This window comes from Macaca mulatta, chromosome 2 (assembly GCF_049350105.2).
Source record: "Macaca mulatta isolate MMU2019108-1 chromosome 2, T2T-MMU8v2.0, whole genome shotgun sequence".
NCBI classification, from domain to species: Eukaryota; Metazoa; Chordata; class Mammalia; order Primates; family Cercopithecidae; genus Macaca; species Macaca mulatta.
In genome coordinates, this window is record NC_133407.1 from 116832084 (window position 1) to 116846567 (window position 14484).

At 52.4% G+C, this 14484-nt stretch overlaps 1 protein-coding gene and 1 long non-coding RNA gene across 7 annotated transcripts in view; one reads left to right on the top strand and one right to left on the bottom strand.

The window, feature by feature from the left end:
- TKT (transketolase) overlaps positions 1 to 9536 on the bottom strand; it is a 31793-nt gene extending 22257 nt beyond the window's left edge. For all 6 annotated transcript variants that reach the window (XR_013414068.1, XM_077993149.1, XM_015130690.3 and 3 more), the window contains exon 1: positions 9350 to 9536. Coding sequence is in view for 3 of the 6 variants with exons in the window: in XM_077993149.1 (XP_077849275.1) it covers positions 9350 to 9456 (107 nt within the window). In the remaining 3 variants the exon portion in view is untranslated. The remainder of the gene's footprint in view (positions 1 to 9349) is intronic.
- Positions 6010 to 9559, top strand: LOC144339244 (uncharacterized). Its single transcript, XR_013414069.1, has 2 exons — positions 6010 to 6385; positions 7215 to 9559. It is a non-coding gene; the product is annotated as an uncharacterized LOC144339244 (long non-coding RNA).
- The last annotated feature ends 4925 nt before the right edge of the window (positions 9560 to 14484 follow it).

Genomic DNA, 14484 nt, shown 5'->3' on the forward strand with positions numbered 1-14484 from the left:
AAAAAAAAAAAAAAAAAGGAAAACAATAGAATGATAAAAAATTCAGGGTATAGTTCTTTCTCAGGGGAAGGGAAGATGAGGAGGGAGGGATCCACTGTAGTTCCAAAAATCACTGCAATGTACTAGTTCTTAATCCTGGGAGTAGCTACACACAGGTTCATTATTCATGACAGGAGTATATCATTTATCTTATTTTTTATGCATATACTTCTTTTAAAAAAAAAAAATTCAGGTGGCTCATGCCTATAATCCCAGCACATTGGGACACCGAGGCAGGTGGATCACCTGAGGTCAGGAGCGAGACCAGCTTGGCCAACATGGTGAAACCCCCCTCTACTAAAAATACAATAATTAGCTGGACATGGTGGTGGGTGCCTGTAATCCCAGCTACTCGGGAGAATGAGGCAGGAGAATCGCTTGAACCTGGGAGGCAAAGGTTGCAGTGAGCATAGATCTCACCGTTGCACTCCAGCCTGGGAGACAAGAAAAAAAAAAAAGAAAAATTTAGAAGAGGCCAGGGGCTATGGCTCACCTGAGGCATCTGAGGTCAGGAGTTCAAGACTGGCCTGACCAACATGGCAAAACCCTGTCTCTACAAAAATACAAAAATTAGCTGGGCATGGTGGTGGGGGCCACTAGTCGCAGCTACTTTACTCGGGAGGCTAAGGCAGGAGAGTTGTTTGAACCTGGGAGGCAGAGGCTGCAGCGAGCCGAGATCACACCACCGTACTCCAGCCTGGGCAACAGACTCCGCCTCAAAAAAAAAAAATAAAAATAAAAAAAATTAAAAAAAAAAAAAAAAACACAAAAAAAACTCAGGAGAGAATCCCAGGATGTCAGGGTGGAACTGAACATCAGAAGCAGTTCTTGTTCTTCCTGTGTCCTGAACTACCTGAGCTGGCTTCTGCCCGGAAGGAACCTCTGGCTCCAGACCTCAGGTTGTTTCTTCAGATCTCTGCCCCATGTCACCTCCTCCAAGAAGCCCTCCCTGACCACACTATCTAAAATAGCTCTTCTTCCCCTCACTCATGCTTGCCACCTGACATTAGGTGATTATTGCCTGTCTACCCTACTGCAATACAAACTCCCTGAGGACAGAGCTTTGGGCCTTTCACTGTTGTATCCGTAGGCTTGAAGAGTACCAGGGACAAACTGAGTGCACAAATGAATACATGATGTATCCTAGTCACCCTGGGACTGTAACCTCTCTGAGCCTCAGTTTCCTCACTATCAAACTGAGGTAAAAGAAGAATCTGACTGAATGATGTAGTGTGTGTGTATAGAACATGGCACCGTGACCGTGCATAGAAATTAGCAATTGCTCGGTAAATATTAGAACTAAGGTCCACAGGAAGTAAGTGACTTGCCTAAAGTCACACAGCCTGCCAGCAGCAGAGCTAGGATAAGAGCAAAATGCTAAGAAAAAAACTGGTGAATGGATAAACAAAATGTAGTATGTCCACACAACAGAATATTCAGCCATAAAAACAAATGAAGGGCTGGGCGTGGTGGCTCATGCCTGTAATTCCAGCACTTTGAGAGGCGGAGGCAGGAAGATGATTTGAGCCCAGAATTTGAGACCAGGCTCAGCAACATACCCTGTCTCTACAAGTAATTTTAAAAATTAGCTATGTATAGTGGTGAGTGCCTCCCAGCTACTCAGGAGGCTGAGGTGGGAAGACTACTTGATCCCAGGAGGTCGAGGCTGCAGTGTGGCATGACTGAGCCATTGCACTCCAGCTTGGGGACACAGTGGAGATCCTGCCCCCCACCCCCCAAAAAAAGGAACTAAGTACTGATTCATGTTACAACATGGATGACCCTCTAAAAATTATGCTAAGAGGCCAGACGCAAAAGAACTCATTCTGTATAATTGCATTTACATGAAATGTCTAGAAGAGCTAAATTTAGAGAAAGAGAATTAGATTAGTGGTTGCCCAGGACTGGGGGTGGAAATGGGGAGTGACAGCAAATGTCCAGAAGAGATCTTTTAAGAGATGTGGTTGGCCGGGCGCGGTGGCTCAAGCCTGTAATCCCAGCACTTTGGGAAGCCAAGGCGGGTGGATCACGAGGTCAGGAGATCGAGACTATCCTGGCTAACATGGTGAAACCCCGTCTCTACTAAAAATACAAAAAACTAGCCGGGCGTGGTGGCGGGCGCCTGTAGTCTCAGCTACTTGGGAGGCTGAGGCGGGAGAATGGCGTGAACCCGGGAGGCGGAGCTTGCAGTGAGCCGAGATCACGCCACTGCACTCCAGCCTGGGAGACACAGTGAGACTCCGTCTCAAAAAAAAAAAAAAAAAAAAAGAGATGTGGTAAATTTTTGTAGTAAATCTCTGCAAATTCATTAAAATCACTTACAATGTTATGATACGCCAGTTATACCTTAATCAAGCTGCTAAAAATTTGTTTTTATTGTTATTTATATATTTATTTATTTATTTATGAGACAAGTTCTCACTCTGTCACCCAGGCTAGAGTGTAGTGGTGCAATCTTGGCTCACTGCAACCTCCGCCTCCCAGGTTCAAGTGATTCTCGTGCCTCAGCCTCTCGAGTAGCTGGGATTACAGGTGCCTGCTACCATGCCCGACTCATTTTTTTGTATTTGTAGTAGAGACAGGGTTTCATCATATTGGCCGGGCTGGTCTTGAACTCCTGACCTCAAATGGTCCACCCACCTTGGCCTCCCAAAGTGCTGGGATTACAGGCTTGAGCCATCACACCTGGCCTAAAAATTTGTTTTTAAAAAAGAAAGGTCCTGGAGCAGTGGCTCACACCTGTAATCCCAACACTTTGGGAGGCCAAGGCTGGCAGGAGGATTACCTGAGGTCAGAAATTTGAGACCAGCCTGGCCAACATGGTGAAACCCCATCCCTACTGAAAATGCAAAAATTAGCTGGGTGGTGGTGGCATACACCTGTAATCCCAGCTACTTGGGAGAGTGAGGCAGGAGAACTGCTTGAACCTTGGAGGTGGAGGTTGCAGCGAGCCAAGATTGCCGCCCCACTGCACTCCAGCCTGGGCGACAGAGCGAGACTGTCAAACAAACAAATAAATAAATGGAAGAAAAAGGTGCTAGGAGAGCTCAGTAGAGGAAGCTCTTGGGCGTCCACACTTCCCTTCCAGCTGTGCAGTCCTCGGAGATTCCACCCAGTGCACAAATGCAACTGACTTCTGAGCAACACCGATCTGCAGATGGGCTCACCCCAGCTCCCAGCTCATCCTCTCTCCCCTACCTTGCCTCGCCATTCAGGGCAGGAGCAGAGCCTGCCTGAGGACCCAGCTCTGTGCAGGTCCCTGACCTCTAGGAGTGTCCCCAACACCCAAGGCAGATAATTGGTCTGTGGCAAGAAGGGAGTTCCTGATTTTGTGGAACTAGGCGACAGTGACAACAAGCCTGCCTCAAGAGGCAATGAATGTTGAGGGATCAGAGCCACAGCAGGGGTTGGAGATCAGTTAGAGTCCATAGGAAGCCACGAGAAAGTCTCAGCCAGATCCTAACCAGGTGCTGTACTTCGCTTTCAGTTTCTTAAAACACCGACCACCAGCTCTGCAGAGGACAGGTCACTCCGGCAGAGAACCAAGCCACCCCAAGGCGGCCAGTGTCTTCACACTGAGTGGGGAAATGCTGCTGCTGGGGCAATCTCAACCGCCATGCTCTTGCGTCAGGGCCAGGATGGGTTCTGAGGCAGCCCAAAAAGAGAAACAGGCCCAGAGAGGCGGGGTCACATGGGGCCAGAGACCCCAGGAGGCCCTCAAGCCTTCAGCCAAAGCACCCCGATGGCAGAGCTGGGTAAACTGGGATATAATCCCAGCCACTTCAAGGGCACAGAGAGCACCAGGATGTAAAATCAGCAATAGCGGGTGGTGGGACCCCAGAGCCCACTCACTCCATCCCCAGCCCCACTCCTGAGGCACCCAGTTTGAAATCACCTATCCAGGCCGGGCGCGGTGGCTCAAGCCTGTAATCCCAGCACTTTGGGAGGCCGAGACGGGCGGATCACAAGGTCAGGAGATCGAGACCATCCTGGCTAACACGGTGAAACCCCGTCTCTACTAAAAACACAAAAAATTAGCCAGGCGAGGTGGCGGCGCCTGTGGTCCCAGCTACTCGGGAGGCTGAGGCAGGAGAATGGCGGGAACCCGGGAGGCGGAGCTTGCAGTGAGCTGAGATCTGGCCACTGCACTCCAGCCTGGGCGACAGAGCGAGACTCCGTCTCAAAAAAAAAAAAAAAAAAAAAAAAAGAAATCACCTATCCATGAACCTCTCCTTTCAAGATGGAGAAAATGGCCTGTAATCCCAGCACTCTAGGGAAGCCGAGGCAGGTGGATCGCTTAAGCCCAGGAGTTTGAGACCGGCCTGGGCAAAATGACAAAACCTCAACTCTACAAAAAAATACAAAAATTAGCCAAGACACGGTGGCTCATGCCTGGGGTCTCAGTTACTTGGGAGGCTGAGGTGAGAGGATCATTTGAGCCCAGGAGGCGGAGGCTGCAGTGAGCAGAGATCATGCCACAGCATTCCAGCCTAGGAAACTGAGACCCTGAGATAGAAAGGTTTTTTTGTTTTGTTTCTTTAAGAGCCAGGGTTTTGCTGCTGTCCAGGCTGGAGTGCAGAGCCATGATCATAGCTCACTGCAGCCTTGAACTCCTGAGCTCAAGTGATCCTCACACCTCAGCCTCCCAAGTAGCTGGGACTACAGGCACATGCACAGCTTTTTCTTTCTTTTGTAGAGATGAGGTCTCACTATGTTGCCCAGGTTGGTCCTGAACTCCCAGGCTCAAGCAATCCTCCCACCCTGGCCTTGCAAAATGCTGTGATTACAGGCATGAGCCACCGCACCTGGCCGGAAGGGCCTTTCTGTCAAAGGCACAGCCACTAGGAACAGAGCCAGGGTTAGACTCATCTCCTGTGTCCACCAGCCAGGCCTGGCCAGACATTACCCTCCCCAAAGCTGTGGGTCAGAAACCCTGGGGGACTTGTGGAAAGCAGAGACCACCTTCCCTTTTGAATCAGGCCTGACTGTGATGGAGTCCTCAGATGACACTTGTACTGTTTGGATAACACTACCATCTGGCCCTGGTAAGTGAGAACTGAGAAATCTTTGCCACCAGCCTCAGCATCCAGGTCACTTCTGACAAGGCCATTGGGGTTTTGTTTTTTTTAAATTCAGGATGAGCTGAACCCTTGCCACAATTCCTTCAGCCCATGGAAGGAGATGACCCCAGAGAAGCTCTGGCCACTGTGGGTGCTGCCTCAACAAAAGCCTTCTGTGAGGCCTGCCCCTTCACCTCCAGGCCCAACTCCTGACAGAGGCCAGTGTCCCTGCTTCCTGGGCCTGGTGAGATTCACTGCACACAGGTCAGTGATGGCACAGGAATGGGAAAGCTCTCGAGAAACGAGCCTGGGTCCTCACTGACAGAACGTACGAATCCTGTCTCAGTAAGTGGCCAGCAAAAGACTGGACCAAAGCTAGACATGGTAGCACATGCCTGTGGTTCCAACTACCCAGAAGGGTGGGGCAGGATTGCTATGGCCTAGGAGTTCAAGACTGCAGGGAGCCATGGCTGTGCCTCTGTACTCCAGACCTGGTGGGTGACAGAGCAAGACACTGTCTTTAAAAAAGAAAACAGAAAAAGGACTGGATCAAAGTCCTGTGAACTCCCCCAGAAAAGGGGACATTCTGACAAATTGTCACTTTAACTGTGACTACAGCCCAGATTGGGCCAGGGCTTCCGGACTGAGCCTTCACTCTATGCCTCATTGCAGTGAGGGAACAGTGGGCCTCAAGATAAACATCTGGGGACCAGAAACAGAACACTGCCTGTGTCTCAAGTCTTCCTTGATTAGCTTTTGTGTGTGTACACACACATACTCTTGGCACACACCTTTCAAAATATGGGTTGCATAGCAATGTTATTTCCTTCTGAAAAATAAATTTTCCCTCCTTTTTTGCATATTTTAAACATATACATACACACACACAGTTACTGTATTTTACATAATCTTTTTTTCTTTTGCAAATGGATACTTTTTGAGTTCAGTGAGCTTCTCCCTCCAAGGTATTACAATGTAAACATGGTGTAACTCACAGTCACCACAGTATGTTTCCGGAGGAGTAAAGGCGGTGAGGAAATCAGACCTTGTCTAACAAAGAACTAGGAGACCCACTTGACACTCCGCTCTTTTGGAGCACCCTACATTGGTAAATCTTATTTCTCTCCAAGTGCCTTTCAAGCTGACTAATATCCACCACGGCTGTACCTGGCCTTCCCCTTCACCTTTTTCACCATTCTCTAGCCTGGCACAGACCACTTGCCCAAGAGGCATTCCTTTTTTTTCAGAAGAAGTTTCACTTATGTTGCCCAGGCCGGAGTGCAATGGTGCAATCTCAGCTCACTGCAACCTCTGCCTCCCGGGTTCAAGTAATTCTCCTGCCTCAGCCTCCTGGGTAGCTGGGATTACAGGTGCTCCCCACCATGCCCGGCTAATTTTTTGTATTTTAGTAGGGACAGGGTTTTACCATGTTGGCCAAGCTGGTCTCGATCTCCTGACCTTCAGGTGATCCACTCACCTACGCCTCTCAAAGTGCTGGGATTACAGGCATGAGCCACTGCGCCTGGCTGAACCATTATTTATTTTTGGAGACAGGGTCTTGCTATGTTACCCAGGCTGGTCTTGAACTCCTGGCCTCAAGCGAACTTCCCGCCTTGGCCTCCCAGAGTGCTGGCATTACAGCCATGTAACACCATGCCCAACTATTTTTCTTTTCTTGGTTTTTCTTTTTTTCTTTTGGAGACAGGGTCTCACTCTGTCACCCATACTGAAGTGTGGTGGCATGTTCAAGGCTCACTACAGCCTCAACCTCCTGGGCTCAAGCGATCCTCTGCCTCAGCCTCCCATGTAGCTGGGACTACAGGTACACATCACCACACCTAGCCAATTAAAAAAAAAATTTTGGCCAGGGGTGGTGGCTCATGCCCGTAATCCTAGCACTTTGGGATGCCAAGCCGGGTGGATTACCTGAGGTCAGGAGTTAGAGACCAGCCTGGCCAAGATGGTGAAACCCCGTCTCCACTAAAAATACAAAAATTAGCCAGTGCGGTGGCAGGGACCTGTAGTCTCAGCTACTCGGGAGGCTAAGGCAGAAGAATCACTTGAACCCAGGAGGCAGAGGTTGCAGTGAGCCGAGATTGCACCACTGCACTCTAGCCTGGCGATAGAGCAAGAATCCATCTCAAAATTTAAAAAAAAAAAATTTTTTTTAAGTTATGGGGTCTCACTGTGTTGCCCAGGTTGATCTGGAACTCCTGGGCTCCAGCAATCCTCCCACCTCGACCTCCCAAAGTGCTGTGATTACAGGCATGAACCACCATGCCCTGCCAAGAAGCATTCCTGACAGCGTGAGCCCCAACCAGACAGTATGGAACGGCCACCTATTACTAGCTTGGGCAAATAACTTAACACACTAGCCTGTGTCCCCATCTATAAAATGTGAATACAACACAATCTATCTCACAGGGTTATTCTCAGGATGCAACGAATGATCATGCTGTGTCATACCAGATACCTACTGGGGAGCTCAGGAACCCTGTAAACATCTGCATGTTTTATCTAGCCCTGTAAGATGCTCAGATGTGCAATACTACTTAGTTGGCTAATTGCTGCCTCTCTCCAGCTAGACCTCAGACCCCCTGAAACGGCCGAAGGCAGCAGGTCCAACAGTACCAAACAAGCAACACAAGGTGTGCAGAGCTACCGTGTGCCAGGCTGGCAAAGGGGGAGCTGAGAGTAAGCCAGGCCCCTGCCCAGGCAGGGGATACCCCACATAAGTGGTAAGACTGATACAAACCTAGGAGAACTAACAGGTCCAAAGTGTGCAAGGGAGTGGGTGGGGGAGTGGGTGGGGGAAGGGCTTTCGAAAGACATCTAATCCCTTCTGAGAACAGGGTGTCTTAAAGGCACAAAGAGTGAATAAGTATCCACCCAGAAAGGTGAATAGATTTATTTCTTAATAATATATCCTGAATGAAATTGGCCAGAAGCCAGAATCTTGTCTGTCTGAAACACAGAGCTCGTTTGGGAAGGTCCCGGGAAATTATCCACCACGCAGCCCTCACAACCCTGTCATGAGCCCGGCACACTGCTGGCACTGTGGCCTCACAGCAGCCTCCAAGTAGAGCAGTGGAGTCCTTGAAACCACCCAGCGTGGTAAGTACCGTTACTGTCCCCGCATTACAGTGCGGGAAGCAGGCTCTGAAGTAATTCACCGGCTGACCCCCTCACCCACCCCCAGTGGACACCTCCAGCTGCATGAACGGTGGCCTTCATTAATTATCCCTGTCTCCGCTACAGAAGAGGAGGCTCCTTTGGATCAGCAACTGCCTTTGTCCACATTCTGGGCCAAAAGGGCTGGCCTGGGAAGGATCTTGGGGCATGGGCACGCCAGCTCCTGCCTCGGAGATACAGAACCTGGTGGCTGGCCCTACCCCAGGACTTCACTCCCGGCGCTAGGGCCCTGGAACTCCGTCCTTCCGGCGCTCAGCCTTCTCAGTCTCCTTCCCCTCCGCCTCCTCCCGCCCCAGGTCAAAGCTTAGACCTCCTTTTTACAAAGGATGCCAGGGTTCTGCACCCACGTGCACCGTCCTCCTTTCCTCTTTCCCCAATCAGCCCCGCCGCTGCTTGGCTTATCAGCAGCTCCCTGCTCCAAACTCAGACCCAACCCACGGGTGGCAGGAGACAGGGGTAGGGGAGCGTAGTCTGAAGTGGGGAGGCCAGGCCCCCGAGTCTCCTGCAAGAGGAGTTAAAAAAACAGGCTCTCTAGAGTCGGACTGCTGGCGCTCAAATGCCAGATCTCCCTGTGTAACTTTGGGCAGCTGACTAACTCGGAGCCTCCGTTTCCCCATCTGGAAGGGAGAATACTCCCGGCGGCGTCCATACAGCCAGGTGGTGGGGAGAGTTAAAGAGGGCCGCGTTCTCTAGAATAGCAATAATGGTGGCCTTCCCGGCATCGCCCTAGAGGAGACTTGGCGAGTTGCGAGCCCATCCCCCGCGCCACCGTGCAGCGGCGAGGCCCGCGAACAGCGTGGGGCAGAGCCGGCCTGAGGCGCACGGAGGACCAGAGGCCCACGCGGCCGAGCCCGGGCAGTAGGGCGAGAGCGCGACGCAGCGGAAGCCGCCTGCAGCCCGGGGCCCTGCGAGGCGCGTCTCCGCCCTCCGACGGCGCCCGGGCCACCTTCCTCGTCTTGGCATCGCGCAGCGCGACCCAGAGCCCGCGGCGACTCTGGCCGCTGCAGACCACCCCGGCCCCGCCCGAGCCGCGCTCCCGGCCGACGCCGCACACTCACCCAGAGCCCGCCGCCGTGGTGGCCTGGATGGAGCTGATGCGCAGGCGGTTGGCCGTGTCCTTCAGGGCTTGCAGCTTCTGCTGGTCAGGCTTGTGGTAGCCCTCCATGGTGCGGCGGGCGGGGACCGGGCGCACACGCGGACACGCAGAGGTAGCGGCGGCTCCAGCGGCTACAGGCTGCTGCCGAGACCGGGCGCCCGGCGGGGGCGCGTTAAGACGCCGGGCGGGGCGGGGCGGGGAGGGGAGAGGCGGGGCAGGGGGAGGAGGCGGGGCTCGGATCACCCCAGGCCTTCGGCCCCGCCCCGCCTGGGGCCCCCGCCTGCCCGCTCCCCTCCGCTGCCCGGCTAGGCGCTGGGCCGCTGCGGACTGCGAGGTTAGCAGTTAACCACACACACCAATAATAACACAACGAACAACTCAAGGTTCAAGGCTTGGCTCCTGACTCGAAGGCCTCTCAGTCTCCCTCCTCCACACAGTCCTCCGTGGAATTGTCACAGCTAATCCCATTTTAGAGATGACAAACTGAGGCTTGGCAAGGGCAATCAAGGTCGCAAGGCTGGTGGGTGCCAGGCTTGACCCCAGCCGACCAACCCCAGGCCCAAGAGATTGCAGGACTTTACTATTATTTTGAGACTGAGTTTCGCTCTTGTTGCCCAGGCTGGAGTGCAGTGGCGCAATCTCGGCTCACCACAACCTCCGCCTCCTGAGTTCAAGCAATTCTCCTGCCTCAGCCTCCCGAGTAGCTGGGATTACAAGCATGGGCCACCACGCCTAACTAATTTTGTATATTTAGTAGAGATGGGGTTTCTCCATGTTGGTCAGGCTGGTCTCGAACTCCCGACCTCAGGTGATCCTCCCACCTTGGCCTCCCAAAGTGCTGGGGTTACAGGCGTGAGCCACCGCACCCGGCCCTATTTTTTTTTAATAATTAAAAAATGTTTTTTCTTTGAGACTGGGTCACCCACAGTCACCCAGGCTGGAGTACAGTGGAGTGATTACAGCTCCCTGCAGTCTCAGCCTCCTGGGCTCAAGTGATCCTTCTGCCTCAGCCTCAAAAGTAGCTGAGACCATAGGTACACACTACCACGCCCGGCTAATTTTTGTATGTTTTGTAGAGATGGGGTTTTACCACTTTACCCAAGCAGGTCTGAAACTCCTAGGCTCAAGCCATCTGCCCTCCTCTGCCTCCCAAAGTGCCGGATTACAGGCATAAGCCACCATGCCCAAACACTCAGGGCTTTAGAGCCCTGCACAGGGGAGGGGGATTATTGAAAATGAGAGTAGGATAGTGGTAGCCATGACAGTGCCAGGTGATGATAACTGAGAAATTACTAGGGGAAGACCCTTTACAAATTATTAGGGCCTAGAAACACTGCCGACTCTTAGGGAGATTATTGGGTTTGCTTCCAGGTCTGTAGGGACAGGGGCACCCACCACTACTGTTATCAGAACCCATGGTCCCCAGAGGGATGAGGCTCTCCAGAGTGGGATTAGGGAGGGACTTTCATCACAGACACTGTTTCATTCAATCCGCCCACCACACTTGGCCAGTGAGGTACATACTGCCTACAATGCCTATTTTACAGAGGAAGAAGCTCCATTTGACAGAGGAAAGATAAAGGCAAGACCCTCAAATGGGTGTCTGGGCAGGGAGCTAAAACCCTGAGACGGCCAAGAGACACCAGTGGCCGCCCTGTGTCCTCTATGTCCTCCCTGCATTGCCCATACTCAGAGAGCTCTGAGTCATGAGGCAATGGACTGAATTTGAGTGAGTCCCCCAGCTCACCTCCAGGTGCTCCTCTGCTGGCCTGACCCCCAGATGCCCAATCTGACCCTAAGTATGGCATCCCATAGCACCTGGCTCCGCAGAGGCTGGCCCTATGGTGTCTGGCTGGTGAGGACTACGGGCTAGGATTGGAGGGGGTCCCCAGAGTGTGCCACCCTCAGAGGCCTGGCAGGTGCCACCTCTGCCCTCAGGCTGCTCACTGTCTGGAAAAAGGGCAAACCCTTGAAACCCTTTGAAAGCTCTGTGCCTTGGCCGGGCGCGGTGGCTCAAGCCTGTAATCCCAGCACTTTGGGAGGCCAAGACGGGCGGATCACGAGGTCAGGAGATCGAGACCATCCTGGCTAACACGGTGAAACCCCGTCTCTACTAAAAAATACAGAAAACTAGCCGGGCGCGGTGGTGGGCGCCTGTAGTCCCAACTACTCCGGAGGCTGAGGCAGGAGAATGGCGTGAACCCGGGAGGCGGAGCTTGCAGTGAGCTGAGATCCGGCCACTGCACTCCAGCCTGGGCGACAGAGCGAGACTCCATCTCAAAAAAAAAAAAAAAAAAAAAAAAAAAGAAAGCTCTGTGCCTTCCAACTCTGTGGCCCTTAGGACAGTGGCTTCCTAAGCGAGTGGCCTCAATTTCTTGATCTGCCTAATGGGACTCATCCTTATCACTCTGCACCCACTCTGGTCTCTGACAATGGCACAGAACTCACCATGGCTCTGGGGATCTAGGAGTAATGGAAATAAAATTGTCCCTCCCCACCACCTGGGGCTCCAGGGACCTCAGGGCAGCTTCCTCTCCTCTTGAGGTTCCACATGAATGGGGCCTGTGATATTATGATACGCATATATGGGTCCCTGACTTAGAACTCCCCCAAACCCTTGTTATACCATTGGGGTGCTTTAGGCCTCAGGAACAGAGCCCAGAAACAGTCTCTCAGGCCTTCGCCTACCTTCCTTTCACCTGCTCCTTTCTCTCCCCTGGCAGGATCTTCTCCTGCCGGTCTGTCTTGGAGCTGGCCATAAATAAGTTATCTCACCAACCTCGTGTAATTATAGGTCATTAGACCCCCATGAGAAGGGGTTCTGTCCCATACCCATGAGAAGGGGTTCTGTCCCATACCCATGAGAAGGGAAGATCAGAGTGGGTGCAGAGTGATAAGGATGAGTCCCGTTAGGCAGATGGGGAAATTGAGGCCTCTCCCTTAGGGAGCCTCTGTCCTAAGGGCCACAGAGTTGGAAGGCACAGAGCTTTCAAAGGGTTTCAAGGGTCTGCCCTTACAGCAGACAGTGAGCTTCACAGAGATGCCAAGAAGAGTAAGGACACACAGGTCTTGCTGGGTTTCCCCACTCAGTCAATTAGCATTAGATCATATACTTTTGGTCTAATCACATTTCCACAAGGCTGTCAATCATGTGTATCCAATGAAATGTCCAAGAAAGGCTCAAGAGGACGGGGTTCAGGAGCTTCTGGACAGCGGAACACATGGAAGTTCACAGGAAGGTGAACAAGAACTCATCCACGTGCTGGGAGGGTGGCACATTCCAGCTCCATGGAGACAACTGCTCCTTCACTAGGGACCTTTCCAGGCCTCCGTCTGTGTATCTCTTTGCCTAGCTGTTTGTCTCCTTTAAAATATCCTTTGTAACTAACCGATAAATGTGCTTTCCTGAGTTTTGAGAGCTGCTCTAGCAAATTAATTGAACCCAAAGAGGGAGTGGTGGGAACCCCAACTTGAAGCTGGTCAGTCCCGATCGTGGAACTCACGGGAAGGAGGAGGTGGTTTTGGAGGACTAAATCCTCAACCTGTGGTTTCTGAGGCTGTCTCCAGGTAATTAGCATCAGAATGGAATAGAGCTGGAGGACACCCAGCTGGTGTCGCTGCAGAATTGCTTGCTTGCTTGGTGCATGGGGAGAAACCCCCACACATTTGATCACAGAAGTCTTTTGTGTTAATTGTTGTGGTGTGAGAACAGAGGAAAAACAGAGTTTGAGTGTTTTCACAGGGCCCAAGAGTTCAGCCTTATTTCAAAAGTTCTTGGTCTTCCCAAAGGCCAGCTTCAGAAACAGAATCCTAGGCTAGCTGGGGGTGTTGCTAGCACCCAGTTTGTCCAGGGTGGTTCCCTTGTCCCCAGGTCCCAGGGTCTTTATTCAAACCCTCACACCTCTGAAGTCACATGACACTTGGAAGAAAGTCCTGGAAACCTGTCTGGCTTCCGGCTAAATCTGGCTCCCTGCTGCCCTCACGCCCCATCCTCTCTCAGCCTCCTGTTCACCTTCCCCATGGCTGCCAGAGAACTCTTCCTCCCCAGTTTAACTCCCATGTTGTCCTTCCTCCACCCTTTCGATAAAAATCAGGTCCCACAGCCCCACCCATCTCAGCCACACTGACCTCGAATTCCTTAAAAAACACCAAGCCCTCTCCCTCCTAGAGGTTTTGCACAGGCTGCTCCCTGAGCCAGCAGAGCCCTTCCTGAGGCTCCTCACATGGCCTGGGTCTAGAGCCATGCTTCCCATCACACTGCCTGTCTTGGTCTCTGCAGGGGTCTCTGCCTATCTGCATGATCTTTTGTCAGCTCCAGGAGAGCCAGGATACGATCTTTTGTCCCTGGCTCTATCCCCAGGGACTACAACTGTGTCTCATATACAATAGGTGCTCAATGAATGCCTGCAGAATGAAAGCATGAATGTCAAGTGATGTGCCCGAGGACACAGAGCCAGCAAGTGCTAGGGCTGCCCCCAAGCAGAGAAGGCATCAGGGAGGCCTCAGGGGAGGGAATCTGGCCACTCAGACTGGTGTCCTTCATTCCGACCTTTCCAGAAACCGAGACACAAAGGTGCTCTGTTGGAGGGTAGGAAGTGGCAGAAATGTCCTACTGCCAGCATCAGGTGCCAGCAGAGGCCACAGTGACCTGAGAGCAGAGCCACATGCTGGAATCTGAGCTGTCCCCCAGGACCTGTGCAGCACTAGGGAGAAGGTCACCCTTAGAGGAGCCAGGACAGTGTGAGTCCCCACGTAAGAGTCCCCCACAGCCACTCCCCAGGGATCTCCAGGATCACTAAAAGGGACCTGAGGGGGGTTGGGGTCCTGAGGGGTGCCATACCACCCAGTATTGTTACTGGGCGATGGCTTTGATCACCGAGACAGTGCTGATGGATTCTAGTGGCTGCCTAGAGTGGAATGTGGAGCAGAGAGTTCTGAATTGCCCTTCAGCCTGAAATGCCAGGACTGGTCTAACCATACTGGGCAGGGTCACCTGGCATAAGAGACTGGCAGTGTCGGGAAGTCATGTCCCACCTCTTCATGTCCCCTGTATCTTGGGGACCCAGAGGGGCTGCACTTGGGCCAAGCATGAGGAAT